The following is a 22,507-nucleotide window of genomic DNA, read 5'->3' as shown; positions in this document are numbered from 1 at the left end:
TCACTCAAGGTTTAACCTGCCTTTAGGTATTTGGCATAAAACTTCTAATAAGTGCTGCTTTCAGTAAGGAGCTATTTATTGGCACTGTTGATGAAATGTCATTTGTCAAAAGAAACCCTTAGATTACTTTTCATTTTTCTTAAAGTTCACTACTAGTTTATATAGAATTAGTGGCACAAGTAAGGAGGAGGTCTTTGCATGAGGAACACAGAACCTGTGCTGCTGCCTGAGTATTTCTGTATTAAAGGCAAGCAGAAAAACTAAACCCTCTAACCTCGACTTACATTGGTTACCGCAAGAAGAGAAAAAGAAAAAAAATGTCTTTTTTTCATCCTGGAGGTGGTGATGTGGTGGTTGTTGGCTGCAGGCACAAAGTGCACTGCCTGTGATGAGATAATGGCTTCTGCGCTTGCCACGTGTTGAAACTTCTGTGATTCGTCTTTTCTGCCCAATTTACTTACGTGATTATTTCTGAAAATATGACCTTTGATAATGGTAAGATTTTTTTCCCATCAGTGATGACTCTACCAAAGAATATTTCCCCATTTCCTGTGTGTCTTTCTCACAGTGGCGTTGCCCCCCTGTCGGTCTGATTATCTTGCAACAACTTGGTGGCAGTCTGTAAAATCATTCATTATCAGGGAGGCGTTCTGTTATGTTTGGCAGCACATTAGGCACGTTATCAGGTTTAGCTCCCTCATTGCTGACCTCTTCTGTTATGAGTACCAGAGTTTTTCCTAATTGCATTTCTGCAATGCCAGTGTTGGAACTAGAGAAGGTAAATGTCAGGTGCTTCCGAGGCTTCTGAAACAATGAGGGTGATGTGACAGAGTATGAGATGATGTTTAGTGCTTAACAACTCACTGCTCACTTCAGAACTGTTAGGTTTATTTTAAGTACAGAGGAGACTGACACAATTATTTTATCAAGTGTAGAACAATCAGTTGTATAGATCAATTTAAGCAGCCTTATCCCTTCTTTAGCTCATTATATTCATGAATGTCTCTAGTGAAACATAATCCTCCCCAAATTATACAATATTTTCTCTCTATTTCTCTGGGGGCTAAAAAACCTACTTTTTATCACTTTCTGAGATGCATCCTTCCATTTAATAGAAGATGTATTTTTTTTATCTTCCTAAATATATCTGGAAGCATCCTTTGATTTCTCATCCCTTCCCCTGTGCTTAATGTGTTGATGTAATTTTTTTGTCCTACTTCTTTGCTAGAATTGATTTATCCCATAAGTATGCCTTCTTACTTTGAATGTTAGGTTTCTAATACAAGTACATGCCAGATTTTCCATGTGAGGAAACAGAGGACATCAATGGAAGGTATCCTCTGCAGAGGCAGGGGAGTACAACCTGATTCAGAACTTTTCTTTTCTAATGTATACCTGATGTGGACTACATTTTTTTCCTTTTTTTCACTTCTACTCTGACAGATTTTCTGTCTTTCTGTTTGTTAATGTTATAAAAGCTTCATCTGGCTTCTATTCTTTTTTCCCCCCCTATGAAATGCCCCTCTCAGTGGTACTCAATCTAATAATTCTGTCAGTTCCTTAAGTTATCTTCCTAACTGAGAGAAGATTTAGACAGCTTTAGTGTAGAGAGAGGATTGCCTAAAAAATGGAAGGAATAGTTTATCATAATTAGAAGTTAAAGGCAAGCAAAGTATTTATATATATTAATTATACAAACCAAGCAAAGAGTGTCTCATTCCTTTAACTGGACCAACCTAGACACAAAATTATACAGAAAAGTAGTATTTTTTCCACAGTAAGTGATGATGAGGTAAAACTGTTTTGATGTTAAGGGACAGCACTGGAAATAAATATTGCTATAAGCGATGAATGGCAATCTGTCCAATGCAATTAGTGTCTGATAACATAAAAAATCTTTTTAGATTTGCAGTATAATTAAAGAAATCGGACTTCAGAGAAATTGAACAAATTTGAATAAAGTTAACGGCATGGACTATTAAATATGCTCATGCTGCTTTGCTGAATCAATATGTCTGCTAATTTAATTTTTCTTAACATTTATTGTTAATAATGAATGTCATAAAATACTTTGTGAAGCAGGAGGGTGGGCACAAAGTCAGAGTTTATAGGCAGAAGTACAAAGGCAAGACGTAGTTTGCTCAAACATTTGTCTCTTGCAGTAACAAAGGCACAAGCTTTAATGCCTGTAGCTGTTGTCATTTCTGTATTCTAATTGGTAAGCCTGGTGCTTTAGAAGTGCACATTCTGGCTAGATATATTACACCCTTTCTTTGGTAATGTGCCCCAGGCAATTTTCACTCTCTTCCAATTTATTAAGAATTTTTGTTTACCTTTGTCCAAATACTTGTCATTAATCATCAGCAAACAGAGCAAACTGTCAGACTCATGTTGCTCTGCCCAAAACCAGAGATTCTACTTGCAAAGCTTAGGTAATGAGTGCACTGACTTAGCTGGAGTAGAGGAAGGAGGTGGTCCATCATAATCAAGCTGAAGATAACACCTGTGATTTATGTAGGAGTAGTTCATAACCTCTGGAGGTCACTGCTGAAGACTTAGTTCATCATCACACTGGAGTGAGTGACACAAGTCCACACCATTGAGAAACCTTCTTAATGGCAGCATTTGACAATTTGCAGACCTCTTTGAAATGGAGAACCTTGGTGAAATATCCTGATACGCCAATCTACAGACAAGCATTAAATTAATTGAAATATTCAGAGCTGTAATGTGTCATGTAGCAATTCTCTAGAAGAGCAATATGGAAATTAATATGAATCAGCAGCTGTGGATGGTCAAGGCAGTTCTTACTGCCCTAATTATAGATACATTACATACATAATATTGCCCATATTATACATACAAAGCATTTGAGCCAGTTACTTAGTATCTCTAAAGAATAAAAAGGGTCATAACATATTCCTTTGTCTTCAGCCTCTCTATTTTGTACTTTTTTCTTAGGCAAGCTATTTTTTGCAAATAAAGGCAGCTGAAAGACCGAGTTACATCCTCATTAGTATTTTGAAAAGTGCTTTCAAACAGAAGATCTCCTACAGTGCGTAAGACCAAAGGTCCCACTGCACCTTTCCTAACTATAACATTATTTATATTCCACCTGCTTGTCCAGTCCCATTTCAAAACATTTGTCATCTTAGCTTTCACAGTAACCTGTGGCAACAAGTTTCTGAATTGAGTTACGTGCTTTGAGGGAAAAGTATTCTCTTTTGTTTGTTTAAGCCTGCTGCTTGATCTCTTCACTTCCCAACTCTACAAGCTGTTTGGCCTCTCTTGCTGTTTGGCCTGGAAGTAGGCAATTCCAATCAGTTTTGTACTTGTGCTGCTTCCCTTCAGTAGATTCTCAGATTTTTCCACCCTGGTCTCATTTTCTCATTAGTTATGATCTTACACTCTGCATTTCCTGGATTCCTATCCCTTGTATTCACTCTCTTCCTTCAGTGGTCTTTTTTTCACCTTTTTTCTCTCCATTTTTGTTCCAGTTGTAAATCTCTGTGATTGATTGTTCTCCACATCTGGTAAATGGCCTATACCAAATCTGCACCACACACCTTGGTTTATTAAATCCTACCTCCAAATACATATATAGAAGCTCATCTTCTGTGGCCACTCATAATTCTAGCATGGTGCACTTTTAAATTTATACTTTTCAAATCTCTCCAAGAAAGTAGAAACTGAGTCTAACAGTAAATTGAAAGAAAACCGAGGAGGTGATGATATTTTCTGCTTTCTTGGAAAAGTAAGCTTACTGGATAGGCAATAGATCTTTTGATTTGCAAATGTTTTCACTACAGAACTCTAATAAATCTTATGTAGTGTTTCTGGACACCTCATCATCATAACCATACATCAAAAAACACATAAAAAAATATTCACTGGAGTGGCAGAGGGGTGGTGGGAAGGAAAGGAAACAGCATCCACGTGGAGCAGCAATAGTGGGTAATTTTGGTTAAAAAAACCCACAAAATTGCCCTTTCAGCTATCGAGGCATGTCAAGAGTGTGGGACTCAGAAGACATCTTAGGATATAATTAGAAAATTAGTGCATTTGTTTATCTGTGCCTTCTAGTTCTGAGATTTTGCTTTTTTATATCTGCGTTTGAATTAAAAGAAGGAAGTCTCAATTTTGAGTCCTTAAAACAAAGGTGAAAAGTTTTTCCAATTCCCATCTTATAAGAAGATGATAGAGACTCAGAGACAGAGGAACCTGAGCTTTCTGATGAAAAATAAATAAAAGAATGCTCTTGAAGACTCTATCTCAAAAGCCTTCCTTCCCCCTAAACTATCTCTTTTTTTTCTCTCTTCCACTTCCCCACCATGCATGCGTGCATACATACCCACAAGCAAAAGCAATCAGAGTCTGCTAAATAATCCAGGAAGACATCTCTTTTTTCCATCATCGTCATATCCTTTGAAATCCACATCAGCTGGATAGTTTCAGCAAAAATCAAAGTGAGGAGGAGCAAGGTTACACTGTGTCAGGCCTAAGAAGGCAAGTCATTAAAACCCTGTGTCAAAGGTAGCATTATAAACACCCAGATAATTTCATACAGATGTTATTCTTCAAAGCACAGCCCTTCAAATTGTGTTGAAATGTTTTGATTTTGCATATATATCAATGTTCTAAAATGGCATTAAGCTATTAAATAATTATCATATTATTAAATTTGACTTCTCCAGAAGATGTGGTCCAAACCTTAAAGCACAACACAGTCAGATGAATTAAGAAATCATTGTGTAATACAGCTGTTATTACTGGACTAAAGAAGAATAGTGTTTAGTTGACATTTTCAGGTATGAAAAGTCTGTCAAAAAACTTATGGTGGAATTGTTGGCTTAATTTTATGGATGAATTGTCCAGCTATTATCCCTGAACCCTCTCAAGGCAGCTACTTTGAAATTGCTTTTTGTTGATAAATACTTGAATAATGGGGTGTATGGTTGAGCTGAGTGAACTGATCTTTCTTCATTTATGATGACTTTAGAAAAATAAGATACAAATTTTTTTCCAGATAAGCTTAAAATTATTTTGGAAAGGTCAAGTAAATAACATTCCAAACCACACTAACGCTTTTGGGGAATACATTTGACACTTCTACATTTTTACATTAAAATACTCTTTTTCATGAAAAAAACACTTTGAAAATAAACTGATTTTGTTAGATAACATATGGAAGAAATTTTTTATTTTTTTTATTTTTTTTTTTAATTTCTTGCTAGAGTGCTCATTGAAATAATTGAACCCAGAGCATTTAATCAGCAGCAAATGTCTCTCCAGGTCCAACCTTTAACAATATATTCAAATATATATAATTCTTTCCTATTTGAATGGATGTCATGTGTATTCTAAAAGCCTGTAGTTTTGGATAATGTCTCTAATAACACACAACTCTTGAAAATATTTAATTTGCTGTGTATACTTATAACTGATAAATGTGATAGTTCTTGATTGGAATTTCTTATGTGATTCCTGAAAAAGAAAAGGTTATGTGTTGGTTTTGAGTTATAATGAGGGCACCTTCAGTGCCATGTATTTCTGAAATGGTGCTGTTGAGTTTATTATCAGTGATTTGCTGCAGTAGCAAAGCTTACTCTCTAATTTTTCTGTACTTCACACTTTGCTACTGCTTATACCCCCAGTTTTCTTGAACTTTACTTCATCTGAGCTTTTCTGTTTGAGAAGTCGGATTGTAAAGTTACCATGCCTGTGAAGATCATGTGCAATCTTCATGAAGAAAATATAACTGTTCACAGAATAATTTCACTTGAGACTGATGATAAAGTTATAGTCTAACAGTTGCTAATGATCTTCTCTTTCCATCTAAATCATTTATTATTCAGAAAATTCAAACTATAAAGATAATATTAAAGTGACTTAGTAGTTTTTCTAAGCTGAAATCTTTCCTGCACCATTAGGTGCTGTGGAATGCAAATAAGGGTATCCTGTCCCTATCTTTCTCACGTGGTGCTTCTATAACTCACCTTTCTTTTGAGAATAGGTTGATCAGGTTTTCACTCAATTCAAGGAAGAAAATGGTACTGTAGCTACTGATATTGCTTAAAATGACAGCTAGTGCTAAGTGATACATCAGAACTGTGCTCAGTTCCAGCTGAGATTGGGAACCTTGGGAAGGTTCTGACCAAATGGAAACAGGTAAAAATGCTTAGGAGGCTGAGAGGGGCAGGGAAAGCTTCTGCAAAAAAACCAGAACTTTGAGAACTTTCATATCTGAGATCTCTGATCACATGCAAAGAGAATGGAGGCTCAGAGAAAAGTAGACACTTAGCTTGTCTCAAGCCATTAATATTTCTAACATCTATAATTTGATGTTAATAATGATTAGTACTGATTATTCTGTTTTTCCTATTTGAAATTTTAATTATGGTAAATTTTTCTGGAGTTTATCTTAACCTGCATTTCTATATTCTGTAAGGCAAAAAAAATATTCAATCAAATGTTTCTTACAGTATTCTAGTAGCATTTTCCTTACAGCAAATAAGGTATTTCCCCACTTGTTTTCAGTATTCTTTCAACTAAAAAACAGATCATACTGACAAAAATTTGAAATTTTCCTGAAAAAAAAAATCTTTAAAAAAAATCTTTTAAATTTTGTAAGTCTTCCTAATCTCTCTTCACAGCATAGGTTCCATCAAAATTTGTGTTGGGACCTTGAAGTGTCTTTAGGCCCTCCTCCAGAATGGAATCCTCTAAGCTGCAATCACAAACTGTTTTTTCCTGCTCTTACTTCTTGAATTCTTACACACTGGGAAGTTTACTCCCCACATACACCCTGGAAGATAAAAATTGTTTTTCTTGGTAGCCTCGTGCCTGAGGAGGGTATATCTATCAGCTGGAACCGCCCATATTAATCCTCATGGCAAGCAAAGGCAAAAACAAACCAAAGGAGAGGAGGAAGCACAGAAAAAAGTTTGGCAGGGTAGAACTGTTGTTAAAGCATTTTATTCTTTAGATATTACTGTGGGCCATTGCACTAGTGGATTTGTTTCCCCCCCCAGCGATTTCTGTGTTTTACATTTACTGCAGGATTCGTAATCCTTGATTGGTGGGAGGCAGGGAGGAGTTGAAGGACCCTGACATGTTGAAGTGTTAGTTTGGTGCTTGATTGAGGAGAGCTCTGGATGGCTTTCAGCATCCCTAAGCAGGAAGTGAAATCTCTTTGCACTGCTTTGTATATCATTTCGTTTAAAATAAATTAGCAATATGATCAAGCATTCTTTATTAAAAAAAATACTGTGATATTCCGCTGGTGAATTATCCTATTTGATGGCTTTAATAGTTAAGGTACTAAAAATCTGCCAGCCTGATGACAAGCTGGATAATATTAACAAAATTAAGTCTTGACTGTGTTGCATTTATCCCACCATCCATGGTTATGTGTTATACAAGGGCAAAGAGTCGTGACAGGAATTCGACCACATGTGTAGGTAGAACTCTTTTGAGCAAGAAAAGAGCATTACAGGTTGACAGCTAGAAAGATAGGGCCTTATTTTCTCATGTAGTGTACTTTGGTGATAGGAACGTGAGAATTAATTGTATTAGTCAAAGACAGTGCAATGAAGTGCAATAATCTATGTTTTAGGTTTCAGAGATGCCACTCACTTTCCCAAGGTGATTTTCATTGAGGTACAGCTATGCCACTGTGATAGAGTGTTTCAGATTAGTCTTGGACCCCTCAGATTGTATTTTGAAATAAAGCCATTTAAAATAACTGACATTCTCTGCTATCTCTTTTTACTAACCTTAAAATTATTGAAGTGAGTTTTGAGTTGTTTAAGCAATTTCAGTGATCTGTCCTGAATTTCTCAGAGAAATGAAAGTAGCAACTGTAATAAAATAGAGATCAGCAATCTGTTTGCCTCCACTTAGTTTCAACACATGCCTCCGTAACAGGGAAATTTGGGAAAATTCTCTTTGACCTCTTTCTTCTTCTCAGTGCAATTCTGGCTGAGCTTTTTTAATTTTTTTTGTGTGTGTGCAGAAAGAGTCAAGTGTCATTCAGGGAAAGCTGTCATCTTTGTTCAAGGCTGCTGGTGTCTGAATTTGTGTTGTGCATTAGCTTTTCCTCATAGGTTTTCAAGGGCCAGCTGCTGGCACTTTATTTCATTTAATTTTGAATGGTCCTATTTTATGCCTTGGAAAAACAAGGAAATATGGCTTGTCTGTTTACTTAAAAAGAATAAAAATGAACATTACAGCCTAATGTGATTTTTAAGCAGTGGCAATGGGCCTAGAACACCGTATTAATAGTGGGGGAAAATCATGCTGGCTTTATTCATACAAGATGTTTGGTGGCTTTTGTGGTAACATTTTGTCTTGAAAGCAGTGAAATTGGCACTGCAGGTATAAGGACAACTGCTTTTTTAAATGCAGTTTTGAGAGAGGTTTTGTTTTTCCTTTGTGTTTTTGATTTTTGGGTTTTTTTTTTTAGTAGAGGATTGAAATGAGCCTCAGGAGATCTGTTTTGAACTCCCCTGTCAGTCTCAGAAGTCCATAAAATTTAAGACATTCCACTTAATTCTTCTGTGTTCGTTTCCCCAACTGTGAAATGGGAATAATGCTGCCTCTTTTTCCCTAACATTTGGTCTGTACTGTCCAAATAATGACCTCACAAATCTTCAAGGCAGAGATCCATTCTTAACTGTGTATATATATATGTTAATGTAGGGTTGTGAACAAAATCAAGACATACATAGATGCCTTTTTGTAGGTAAATCTTCTTCATTTCAGGCTGTGGTCTCAAACAATGCTCTAAAACTACCTTTTTATTTAAAATGTTGAATTACAAAATTAATTTCCTTAGCCTCCTGCATGCTCTGCAAATTTAACTAATTTCTTTCAGGCAAGTTGCATAAGCTTCAGTGATTTGCCCAGTGCAGTATTTGTAACTAATGAGAAAGGTGAGCTTTTATACAAGAGAGATTGACTCCTTTAAAATGATAGGCTTTATTATTATTACTACTCTTTAATTGGAAAGGACTTTTTTTTTAACTGCTAGCAAAACTTATGCTAACTTTAAGAAAAAATTAGGTCTTACACTTTACTGCTAAAGTAAATTGTGATTTGAAGTCTGTATTATATTCATATAACTCCAGAACATGGGAGATTAGTCTTCCTGTTGAACACTTGGTTTGATTTGTCCTTAGAGGTAAATCTTGCACTAGTAAGCATTAGTAAAGTAAGACTTAGAGTACTTGAAAACAGTAATTCTTCAGTATTAAAGAATTGCCTAATTGAGAATATAATTTTTTCTTGTACTAAGATATTCTTCAATGTCCAATCACCTAGTTAAGTTATTATCAAATGTATCTTTTTATCTTCTCTGTGTATCACCTGGTTTTAGCACAAGCAGAAATTAGGAAATAACACATTGCAGCCTACTCATTTTCTACAGTACAAACGTTGCACTTAATATTATCTGCCCCACCAAAACTGAACAGCAATAGGTAAATGTGTTGAGAGATCCTACATTATGTCACCTTTTATTCTTCTGCTTCCCTGAGAGCAAGAATGGTGAGCTTTTTAAATGGCTGGACCGGTGACAAACAACGAGTCTGACGGACGGGGAAATGGGAGCGTGTTCCAGCATCTCAGGGCCTTCATTGCAAACTTGTCCTTCTGTTCCGGGGGAGCTGCAGCTAAAGTGCTTTTGCTGATAGCAAATTCAGTGGAGTGCTGTGGGGAGCAAAACGATCCCTGAAGTAAGCACTGAGGGCTTCAAAGGTCGAACCCGACCTTTTGAAAGCTACGGGCCACCGGTGCCATCCTCAACTGTTCATGTTAGATGCTTCCCTGGGAAATGCTGGGTTCAGATTTCCCGGGGTCCCTGTGTGCAGCTCCACCAACTGCGTGTGCAGCAGACTACGCCGGTCTCCAGGTGACAGAGCTGTGTTTGTGGCAACATCTGTGCTGTGCAGAAAGGTCATGTGTTTCTATCCATTAAAAAAAAAAAAAAAAAAAAAAAAAAAAAAGAAAAAAAAAAAAAAAAAAAAAAAAAAGAAAAAGAAAAAAAAAAGAAAAATGAGAAAGAAAAAAGCCTTTTTTTTTTCTATGTTTGCTGCTACTCTTTGAATTTTAGCAAGTACTCATGAGCATTATAGAACACATAGTCCCAGTGCCTACTAAATTCGGATCAGTGCAAGGGGAAGGGTGGGGCTGCCTCTGCTCAGCGAACTCTGCTTGTTAGAGTCCCCTTGGAAGGTGGCAGAAGTGGGTTTTACATAAATACCCTTCCCTTCCACATGACCCAGGGTCCCACAACACTGCTGAGAGATGGCCTGAGTCTGGGGAGATGCACCTTGAGGGAGGAGAAAAGTCGCGGAGCCGGTCACTGTTCTCAGCCCTGAGAACTTACCATGTCCTTCCCAACACACTGAGGCACTTCCTTTGCACTGCTTCTTTCTTGTCACCTGCCTGAGATCCACAGCTGCTTGTTTTCTGACAACTCCCACACCTGTCCTGAGCCTGACCTGCTTTACTGGTAGAAAATCAACCTTTCACACACCCGTAGTCTTTGTGAGTCCTGCTGTTGCTCTGGTGCACAAAATAAATGAGATATTCACTCATTTGTTGGAGGAGTTGTTTCAAGACAATTTAGGGCAGCTGGCTTTTTCTTCATATTTCAGTGTCAAATGAGATGGCATAATCAGAAATAACTTGCTACTACACCTTGTTTTTTCATATTCATCACATTTTTTATTTTGTCATAAGCAATTCTGGTAAGAGCATGTGTTGTAAAAATGTGCCACGGTGTGATATCAGACCCTCTTTTTAAGTGATTTGGGATGACACCATACTGCCAGTACTAAGTACTAATGTTGAAATAGGCTTTGTTCTTTTGAGTTATATTCTTAATCTTTCTAAGGACAGAATTTGGTGCAGGGATGTGCAGATTCCAATTTTTGGTTGCCTCTTTGAAAACAGATGGAAATAGTGTTTTTTTTACTGTAACTTAAAATACTTCCTCCTCCTTCGTTTGCTACTGAAACCTATTGCTTTTGAAATGGGAGGAAAAGAAAACAAAGAAACAAACCACAAACCAACCACCAAGCCATAAAACTTTCTATAAGAAAACTATTGTTCTTACCAGTTCCTAACTCAGGAAGCAAGAAAAGCAGGATTAAAATTGTAGTGTCTCAGCACTTGGGTTTTTTTTTCTGTCATGGCTGTGCAACTAAATTATGTTTAATCAAACTTTAATGAAATGTCTTGCATCTTCTAACATGTAGTATCATCTACAGGCTCATGAAATGTCTTACAACCATGGGGCTACGTGAATTTATTTTATTTTCCTTCTAGGCTGCCTAGCCATTTTAGCCCAGCTGTATGTCTTGCAATATGAACTCATTCACCAGAAGTCTCTCATGCTATAACTAGTGATATAGATCTACATGGAGCTTTTGTTAAAAGGATTTGGATATTTTTAATGACATCTGATTTGCTAGCAAAAATGTCAAGCACATAATTGCCATTTCAGAGTTTCATAAATCTGAATCAATTAGTAAAAAGAACCCCTTGACCTCATGTCCATGAGCGTTCAGGATCATTCAGTCTAAGTGCTAAGGAGCTATTGGCACATGATATTCAAGCTGAATGATCCTTTTGTTCAATCCCGTTTTCTTAGAACCAGGGTAAGTGCAGCTCCCTTTGAATTTAAAACCTTGCTAAATTATTTAGTGCTACATACCACAGACTGATTAAATTTTGCACAGAGTAGTGAGATTGTTTCCCAGGTAGGTCATCACTCAGTTCAGTTTACCACTTAAAATTTCTTTCTTTCTCAGTCAAAATACAGCAAGGGCCATCCATCATTATCACTCTGTCCTTTAATTTTTCTGTCAGCCTTTGTCAAGCTTGAAACAAAAGCCTTTACATTTTTATCAACTTCAGCTATTGTTGTCTGATTTGTGCTCAGTCATGTCAAAATATCGGTTGTGTTTTTACCAAAAAAAGTCAAATATTTTCAATAGGTCAGATCTATCTTTCACATAAGCCTGCTAAACCAAACAGAACCATTTCTCATTTCTTTGGAGATGGGGAGTAAAAATGCTTAAGGCCAAATCGGCAGTGAGAGTAAATTGTCCAGGCTCCCTGCACTTAAATGGATAAATGTCTTCTGCCTTAGTAAGAGGAATGTGGCATCAGTTTAAGAAGGGAGAGGCAAACAGGAAATTTTGATCAGGCACAGCTTGACACTGTTTCAAGCTGATCTTGTACAACATTATTCTGCCGCTCATGAGCAGCTCTGCTAAGGAGCAGCCCCCAGACCGAGCCAAGTGTTGTGTGCTCCTCCTTTTTCCTCTATCCACTTGGGATCAAACCTCCAAAAAACATGGTCAGGACCCCATATTTTTTGTTAAAAATCCCGTTCAGGTCTTGTATAACCTGTGGGAACATAAGTGAAAAAGAGTTGGGACTGGAGTCAGTAAGTCCCCTTGGCATGAAGGTCAGCCCCTTTTCTATTTCCAACAACTTTTATGGAAACAATTAGTTCTCCATGAATTGTTTGTATTTCAGAGCTAGCAAGGTTTTGAAATTAATACCAACTTAAATACATTATTGGATTTCTGGCTAAATGTCTCTCTGTCAACAGACATCCAGTTTAGAAGTGAGATTTCAAAATTAATGGTGACAATTACTGCTTGACTTCTAGATCTCTGAGCATGGCTTTTCTATCTTCTTTGGTTCCCCATCTGCAAAATATAGCTATTTTCTGCTTCACAGGAGGCTAGGGATTAATACCTTAGTATTATTGAAATAGCAATCTTGTGCAGTGATTTGGGTATGGCTACTTGAATTAAAAAGTTCCACTCTATGAGGTCTCTTGGTCATAATGATCCTTGGTGTTTAGTGGCATGAGAGGCATAAACAAAGATTTGCTTTCAGCTGAACATTGTGCACAACCAGATTCAGAAATTGCAAGACAAGGAAATGGAATTAAGTTTCACTCTAACACAGGTTTCTTGGGCAGAAATGTGCAAATCCATTCTGCTAAGATCCTTCTTGACAGAAAGCTCAAGAGGACAAATCTTCATAGTCCCTTTGATAGCATGTTTTTGAGCAGCTGCCAGCAGGGAGCTCTGGATAACATAATGTGTGCCTCACTAGTGATGTAAGATAGCTCTGCCCTGCATTAAAAAAAATAAAATAAAATAAAATAAAAAAAGTCCTGCAGGACTAGAAACAGGTCAAATTGTCGTTCCCTTTTCTGACATGAAAAAGAAGCAGCACACCCTCTATGAAACACAGTGATCCAGATGCCTTAAACAGAAGCCTGTGCTGTTAAGTATCATTTCTTACCTGTGGTCTGTCTGATTTTGGGACCTTCCAAACCCACTTACATCCTACACCTGCAATACTGAGAGGGGAGACTGAGGACCACTGTGCATTACTTCTGTTTTTTTCTAAAGCATTTTCCAGGGAAAGACAAAGTTTTCATGAGAATCCATAAGTCTCGGAAGGACTGATAGGAGCCTTTCTGTCAGACTTGGTAGGACTGAGGGGCCCCATCTACATAAGAGGGGCTCAGGTGCTTCTCAGAGTGCTGTGCCTGGATTTGGGCCATCCAAAACAAGACTTAAGGATGAGATATGGTCCCAGAGTTCCAAAATGTGTTGTCTGTGTGCTTTACACATTCCTGTTGCGGACTCTCATGGTGTTAATGAAGCAAATCCCCCGGGCAGAGCCTCGAACCTGGGCAGGTATGACCCAGACATTTCCAGAGCCCAGAGCAGACTCAGATTTCATTGCTCGGGCAGTGTAGTGCTCCTCAGGCTGCTGATTCCTTGTTCCTCTCTTGTACTGTGGTCTTTAAGAGTAAATCTTTAGAATTCTGTGAGCAAAGCAGACCAACTGTAGCCATTTACACAGAGGATTTCACCTTACTCTGCAAAGGAAGAAACAAAGCAAATGTTATTCCTTGTATTTACGTTTCTTTTGAGAACATATGTTTTTCTTTGAGGCTTCTGACAAGCTGCCATTTTGATGTTTGGCATCAGAGTTTATGATTTTGACCAGGAAACTAATTTCTGCAAAAGTTTTCATTATTCTTGACCTGATGAGAGAAGATGGATTTATCACATCTGTATTAAAACGCTGATGTTATACTCTTGTTCTTGTTAACTACAATTTTTCCTAGATAGCCTTTCATTTAAAATGAGAAATCTTGTTGGAAATGCTTCAATCAGAAGAGAAACCAGAAAGCAATCAAATTCTAAGTTTACCAGTCACTCTTGTAAGCTATTATTTGGTAAAATAGGTAGACAGTGTGTTTGCAGAACAGATAGCACTGCCATAAAACCCTAACTTGCCATTGCAGAGTCTCAAGTAAATGGCATATTCAAGAAAGATAATTAATGGAACCGTAAGTCACACTAATTAGGTTTTACATACAGGAATGATTTGTAAAGCTTTCTTAGTAAACAAGTCTTTGCTCTTCTTATGAAGTAGGTGGGGTTTTTTCTGTTTGATTTCATTTTTAGCAGATACTTATCAGGGAAGGAGTTTCCTTTTATGAGAAGAAATTGCACAGATCAGTATATGTGACATGTGTCTTTTTAACATGTTAATTTATTTCTAATGCTTGTTATACTCAGTTCTGTTTAATTATTGTGGTACTCACACTCCAGGTAATATTATCATTTTTCCTGGTGATTAATGTGGCTACACTGAGGGAGTTTCTAAAAGCCTGTTCTAATTTTTCTGGCTTGAGAATATTTTGTACTGAGAAATAGATTAAATATCAGTGTACAACAGATGAAAAAGGGATCTTGTGCTGTTTTCTGAAGGCTTCAGAAGTGGAAAATCCCAGAAGTGTAGATTCCAGAGGCTATAGTGCTGGTGTTCATCAAAACTAGAGGAATACAGAAAAATTTAGGTGACTTATAGATGTTAACTAGCAAGGAGACTTTTAAAGTTGCAAAATAACTGTCGTCCAGTATGAAAATAAGGTAAGTATGCTACTTTGAGGTCTTGAGAGAGTGATTATGCAATGCTGAACACAAGGACCCTGTGTCTGGAGTGTGTTCTGTAGGGCCCAATACTGAAAAGCTCTGAGCTACTTCAGCTTCCATTGATTTCAGTCAGAATTGATGGTACTCAGAGACCAATTGCATTTCTTTCCACGGCAAGGGAAGACAGATTGTGGGTCAGATTTTGGCTCTTTTATTGCATTGAATAGCACCCTTCAGAAATATTTTCACTGAAATCAGTATGGAATAGGTTACTCACCATCAGCTGCCAAGAAACGAGTCCTTTCCTTTTAAACCTGCGATATAAATAATCTGAAAAATGTCAGGTGCTTTTTATGTCTTCATGGAAGTGCTTTTCTTTGGTTCTCTTCAGGGCTTTTGTTTGTTTGTTCTTTAAAAGCTGCAATCACCTTATAAGCAAAGTCCTATTGGTCTTTATTGCTTTTGGCAGTGTAATCAAAGGATTTGCTCTCTGCACATCTGGCTATGTTCTGCTCTGTACTGGAGCATTTTGCAACAGATATTGTTGGTTCCTCTGCAGTGAAGCAGTGGTGCCCCCAAGCCTGGCACACCTGCACTTGATCAAAAGCTGAAGGGTTTTTTAGGACTGCCATCATCAGGGCTGTGCATTTTTTTCTGACTTGCAAGCACGGGTTTGTTAACAGCAATATTGCTAGAATTTCTGATTTTTAGTTTGAAGCAGCTTTAGAGGAATACTGATGTGTGTACTAACAATAAATTGTGTTAAGGATGACTGAAAGATGAATGTGCCTGCTAATTAGGGTAAAGATTTTGAAATATACTCTGCTCTGGATCTTAGCAGACAACTGTGTCTTAATCAAATGTGTGGGAAGAAGAAAAGCAATCCGGAAAAAGCAACTCTTATAGTTAGTAGCATTTTCTCCCCTTTTTCCCTCCATTGAGTCTGTCTGAAAGTGGGTGTTTTAACATACAGCCATTTCTCGTTAACATGTGTGTGTTTATTTTAGCATGATGGTGTTTTTTTCATCTCCCACTCTGACACAGCATGTTTCATCTGTGTATGGTTTCTACTATATGAGGCATTTAAAATGGCTCAGTGAAGAAATGGATTCTTGTCACTTAAACCGTCACTCTCTAGATCTGTGGAAGCTTGGTCATTTTAACAGAGTTTTAAATTCCATATGCTCAAAGATTGACTAAAAAATTGAGAGTGATAAATGTCAAGAATTTAAAGGTACTCTGCTGTACCTGTAATAATTTATGTTAATCATGTTTTAATTTAGTCATTTTCAACATTCTTGTATTTACAAATTAAACCGCTGTTATGGTTCTCCTTTTGTTTGCATGATATGATTTTATTTTATATTTTTTTTTTTTTTCCACTCACCAGATGTTTTCAACACTTTGCTTCCCACTACTGTCATCCCCTCCCTTACCACTGCAACAGTCACAACCACTGTAGCCTTAACAGCCAGCACAACCACCTCGGCAACAGCCACCAGCATCAGAGGTACAGTATACTTCTTTGTTATGGCCTGGAAAGCACATTACGAACAGGAAATTTTAGGTTTTGTTTCTAAGAAGGGTAGATATTGCTAAAGAGAGGGTTCAAACATTTTGGTTCAATGTATGCTATGTATCTTTAATGGAATAAGCCCCGGGATGGTACACGGTTAAGAAAGATTTCATATGACCTTGAATATTTTCATTGCTCTAGCAGTGTGTATGTGAACTTTGACAGGATGCTTAAATTATTTGTATAGATTTGCATTTAATTTTTTTAAGGTTAGTAAGTTAATGTAAAATGCAAGCAAGCTATTTTTAAATAAACTTGACCTTTTAAGAGTGGTTATTTTGGGTGCTACCATTTAAAACAAGACAGGTGCCTCAGCACTGGAATTTCTGTTGATGCAATCTTGCTTGATATCAGAGGCATTGCATTACATCACCCTTGTTGGCCTTTTACAATTTAAGGTATTCCTAAATTAGGGGTGTTTTTATCTCACCAGAACTAGAGTAAGTAAGCTGAAATTTCTCTCTCCCCTCCGTGCCCCCATCCTGTTGGGTTTTTGTCTGTTATAGCTTTTCAAATGTTTCTAGTAATGCTTCATTTCTTTATGTGCAAAATATAAAGGTTAATTTTACTCTTTTATTCAGCAACTGATCAGATAACTTGTTAAATAGGGAAGATGTGCGTGCAAGGTTTCACAGATTATCATCTTCTGGGTAGCTACGAATCTCTCACGGTAAATGAAATGGCAGAAGCTTTCTATGTGGTCTCTTGAAAGCTTTCAATGCACAAAGGGAGAGGAAATAATATTCATTTACCACGCTGCAATGTTCACATGTTGAGGTACAACTAGGCCAGCCAGGAAAGTTAAGACAGAATCTTTTCTTTCTGGAAATGTTGTTACGAGTCAGTTGTAGTGACCTAACTTGCAAGAAGAAGCTGAGCTAATTTGCAAGTCCAGTGTATAAGGATTGTGATAGTATCAGATCACCCAACTTCTTCCTCCATTGGTATTTTAATATTGTGGCCTTCATGAATAAACTGGCATCAAACCTGAAATTACATTTTTTAAGCTCTAATACTGCTTTTAATGTAAAACGTATTGTTGTTTCAGTGAAAAAGAGAACAAGTGCTATAGTAATCCCTTTCCTCCAGAAAAAAAGGGATAGACCATGGAAAATAGTCCCGTGCTCATGGGTCTGAGTGGTTGCAAGAACATTTCCTGAAAAGAAACATAATGACAGGAATTATCATGTCTTTCTAAGAGAGTGGTTTGTGTCAAGCACCAGAAACTTGCCGGCTTTCTGAGGGCTCACATGCTGGAAGGATAAAGTTCTTGGTGTGCTGTGCTGGTTTTTTCTGTCCTTAATGAATTGTTTTCTTGTGTTTGTTTTGTGGTCATAACTAAACCATGTCACCGTTGTGATCGTATATGTAATGTATTCATGTTTTTAAGGCATTGTCTTACCTCCTACATGAGGTTTAGGGCCTCATTTTCCTTTACTATGAAGCGTTCGTTTTTATCATTTGTGTGCCCAGCACCAAGAGGAAGATCTGAAACAGGAGAACTCTCTTCTAAGCCTCAACTCTTAACACGTATGAGAATGCATGTCATTTGATGCCACAGTTACAAAGAGATGCTGCTTTGAGAGAGAGTCCAGGAAGGAAACCTGGGTGAAGGTGATCAATGGCTAAAACATGAGCACTCGCTTTTCCCAGCAAAATGGCTGAGAAGGTGAAACCACTTCAGCCTCAAGGAACTGGTAGTTACAGTCTCTTGGGCAGATAAGCAAAGGGACAAATGAGTGTGGGAAATCTGTTTCCTGAAAAGCTTGTATTGAAAGGAAAATCTGTCTCAATGCAGAGGAAAAGACAGGACACGTGTAATAAACTAATGAAGTTGTTTATCTAACAATCTGAGAAGTCAAACACCAGGAAAACGTCAAAACAAGAGGTTGCTGTAAACATAAATCATTGAGTAGATTGGTGGGGAAGAAACAGGAGACCGGGCATAAAACCAGGTGCAAAACGAAACTAGCAAGTTGTGAGAAATGTAACAAAACAAAAGTGTTTAGAAATACACTGGATGAAAGACAAAAATGAAGAAATTTAGTGATCCTGTTGATTAATGATGAGGACAAGGCTGAAACAATTGGTGTTTTATCCAACAATGGATGACAACTAGAGCGCTATTTCTACCAGGGGGAGCACACTGAAAAATGACCACAAATAGAGATCAAAAAACAAGGACAGAAAATTTAAAGGTATGTTCTGAAAAGAAGCTGAAGGCACCGGTTTGTTTGGGTTTGCTTTTGAAAAAGAAGTCAATATGACTCTGATGAAGAGTTATTTTCCAGCTTCAATGGGGAAAATGAATCCCCTTATTTAGTGGCAAAGGCATTTAGGGGAGACACTTTGTAAATGCACAGGAGGCAGTGACTCTGATGTAGCTATTTAAGTTCTATGACTTCATTCATCCTGGCTTTCATTAAAAGTGCTTGATTCCCATGGCAGAGCAAAATGGACAGGATGCTCTCCTTAGGTCCCTTCATCTCCTTTCTCGGACCCATAAAACAAACAATGTTTGCAAACTTGCAGTGACTGCTGTGAAGGCAGAGTTCTCCTATCCTGAAATGCTAGACTGAACCTTGTCTAGATTGTCAGAACACCTCCACAGCAGAGGCACAAATGGCACAAGAGCCATTTTGGAGAGGGGCAGATTTTCAATAGTATCTGTTGTTGGCTGAGCAAAAAGTCCCACATAAACATACTTTCCTTTGACATTTCTTCATTCTATTCCAGTGAGATTTTCTGACATGAAGGAATATATAAGGACATTAAACTGAGAAACTATTCATATATTCTCAACCTTCAAAACTATTTTTTTTTGTTGGAAGCAGCATTTCTCTTTGTCTTATGTTATTGGATACACCTTAAAGAAACAGAAGTTTGCCCCAGATCGTAGGGCAGTGTGTCTATTTAGTAATATCTTTGAAATGGATTTCCAATAGCTGACATAATAAACTTGATAAACAGATTTCACTAATTCTGTTCTAAAATTATTCCTTCATACTTAAGAATCACCTCAGGTAAATTTTACAAGACATTCCTCTATTCTGCAGGACTTTTACACAGTCCACGTTGAGGATATGTTACTCCAATCCAGTCACAGGAATATGATACAGGATATAAAGAGGCAAGAGAACCTGTAAATCTAAGGCATTTTGCATTATGGTGATTGTACCTCCTCATTACCAAAAGCCTGAATTAATGGGGAAAAAAATTCTCCAAAAGTCATCGGTTAATTCTGGAACCGTGTGATCCATTGCTGTCTTAATTTGCGTGGCATTTAGTAAACAGCATGAAAAAAGCTACTGATCCAGTTGGATGACAGCATGATAATTCATAAACTTCCTATTCAGTCAAACTTTTCACTTTCTCAGACACACGTATGCTTGCCTTTGTGCTCAGTCCTTCAGGAATTAATTATTCTTTTACTGGTACATTACCTACTAACTCAAAAAAATCTAAACATAATTTGATGCCAGTGAAGAGTGTTGCCCTTTATATATTTGTCAAGGGTATCTTAAAGCCTAATAACCGTGATGAGGAATGTACGACAAAATGAGAATAAAATGTATGAGAAGAAACAAATCTGGAGGACTGCTGAAAGAATAATTATACACTGTGTGAGTAGTTGTCTTTCTATCAGATTTATGTAATGTTATTTGTGAAAGCTGTGCATGGATCCATGCTATTTTTCCCTTTTATGACTGGAAAGAGGCACAGGAGGATTGTGGATTTGCTCCTAATAGTGAAATAAGGGATGCCTCCACTGGAGAAATTCTTTGTTAGTATAAAGTTAATTTAGATGATGCCATTCCAATACTTCAAAGTCCTGTAGGTGGAAAGGGCATGTGATTAACAGGCCAGGAGAAGCCACCTCAAATCAGAATAGCTTTGTGTTTCTGGATTCACAGAGGTAAAAAAGCTTGTGTATACAAATGTACATAAAACTCTCCCACAGGCTGGCATTATGTTAATCACCCACACACAAACAGAACAATTTTTTTTTATTTAAGTCTTATTCCTGACAAGGAGAGGGGGGAAAAAAAAAGTCAAAGAAGTTATAAAACTTGTTTATTTTGACTTCTTATTGCTGAAGATTGAAATCTCACCAACAGCTCCAAAATAGGTGCAAAATTAATTTTGCAAGAATATCCCAAGCTCAAAAGATAGATCCATTCCGTTCATTGCACATATCAGAGTGATTCAGCCTCAGCTGACTCACTTGTATAATGACTGTACCAGAATGTTTAAAGCTCTATATAGAAATGCCTAAAAGCATCTCCAGAAGTTGTTGTGTACAGCAGAGACATGATGCTGCTCCCAGGCAGCTGCACTGTGAAGTTCAAGAGTTTATTTGTCAGGGTGACCACAAAGCCAGCGAATGTACACATTTATATGTGAATGAAATCCCTGCTTTATTATAACCCACTTTGCTTTTATTGGCTTTGGCTCTGGTATAAAATAAGGATTTCTTAAAGGAGATCTGTGGAGCTAAATTTAGAAGAAGAGTTTACGGTGGAGTAAGGAAGAGTTTGAGGATGTAATAATTTTGAAAACTATTGTGACTTTAATTTGTGAATATTTCTGTTTAATAGCATAAAATTCAACCATTTTAGCTAAAAAATTACATTGCTTTCTTATTTCCTATTTTTACCTTGAAGTCTATATTAAGAAATATAGACTACTGTATAACCCTACTAGAATAACTATTTCTTTATGGCTTACATGCAGAAACTGTTTGGACAGTACTTGTAGTCCTCATATACTTTTCCTGTCCAAAAATGCTAAACATTGCCAGTTCTTTCCATGGGATTTCATTTTTCTTTCACATAATCTGATTAATATAACTTGGCACTTTGAGATATTGACAAAGAAAGAAACAACAAAGCAAGGATAAGCTGTAGAATATGTGAGGGGCAAGGAAGATAAGGGCAGACTTGTACCTTAAATATAGTTGTGTATGCTTACTTGCATTCAGCTCTGATAACAAAAATGATGGTTGTCTAACGTTAAAAGCAGTTGCCTATGACAGTGAGCTACAAGCCAAGTGCTTCTGTAGCAGTAACATAAAACCTAATTTGTGTTTAGTTTTATTCAAGCTGGGTAAGAAAATTACAACTTTCTGGGTTTTACTTCTTCTTTCTCCCTGCTTTTACACCAGTCTCCTACTGGTGTATCCAGTGTCTAGATTTTTCAGGAGGCCAAACAATCAAACCAACAGTTCTTCAGATCATTTTTTTTTTCCATTAGACATTCAAGTAAGCCTTTAGCACCACCTTTCAAGAATGGCCATTTCACGATTTTATAATGATTTCTTTCATTACAATTATTTTTCCATTCTTCTTGTTTCTCAGCTGTTTACATGATGTGTTAACAAATCACAATAAACCCAAGTCAGACCATGATGAAATCACAAACCTGTTTTACAAGCCTCTTTCCCTGAGGCTTGAAATTGGGCTGCCTCTGGTCAGAGCTGTTCCACAGGTGAGACATCTGCAGGCTCCAGCTGAGGAGTCGCTGGAAAACCTTCCCTAGCATCTGCAGCCAGGGATGGAAAGCACCCTATCACTCACTGGCTCTTGGATGGGCTAAATAGAGCAGACCAGGAAGAGAAATGGTGCCCAGTTTCCCAAGATCCACTACTAACAGGTGCAGAGAGGAGATGCAGGGGTGCAGCCCTGTCTGCCTCCTTTTCCATGTTCTCTCTGCTGCCAAGGGCTCTGACATTGGAAGAAAACTCCACAGCTTTGTTTGTGCCTGGCCTCAGCTCATTAGCAGACAGGAGCCAAGTCTTGGCTTCTCTGTAACCAGGAGGACAAACCCAAAGCAGAAATCCGGAGTGCCGGGCAAGCAGAGAGATGGCAAGATCTGAGAGTTAAGATCAAATAGTTGAATTTTTCTTTTTTTATATCAAAATGTGGCTGTTGTGAGCAGGAGTTGGAGT

The 22,507-nt window shown here is 37.5% G+C and overlaps 1 protein-coding gene across 3 annotated transcripts in view; it reads left to right on the top strand.

The window, feature by feature from the left end:
• CADM2 (cell adhesion molecule 2) overlaps positions 1-22,507 on the top strand; it is a 609,199-nt gene that overhangs the window by 542,142 nt on the left and 44,550 nt on the right. For 2 of the 3 annotated variants that reach the window (XM_039378204.1, XM_039378205.1), the window contains one exon: positions 16,375-16,494. The exons of the other annotated variant lie outside the window; for it this stretch is intronic. In XM_039378204.1, coding sequence (XP_039234138.1) covers positions 16,375-16,494 — 120 coding nt within the window. The remainder of the gene's footprint in view (positions 1-16,374; positions 16,495-22,507) is intronic. 3 annotated transcript variants of the gene reach the window in all.

This window comes from Pipra filicauda, unplaced genomic scaffold, assembly GCF_003945595.2.
Source record: "Pipra filicauda isolate LSUMZ 115617 unplaced genomic scaffold, ASM394559v2 scaffold131_size2509542_pilon, whole genome shotgun sequence".
Classification (NCBI taxonomy): domain Eukaryota; kingdom Metazoa; phylum Chordata; class Aves; order Passeriformes; family Pipridae; genus Pipra; species Pipra filicauda.
The sequence above is the reverse complement of the archived record's forward strand: the minus strand, read 5'-3'. Positions and strand labels throughout refer to the sequence as shown.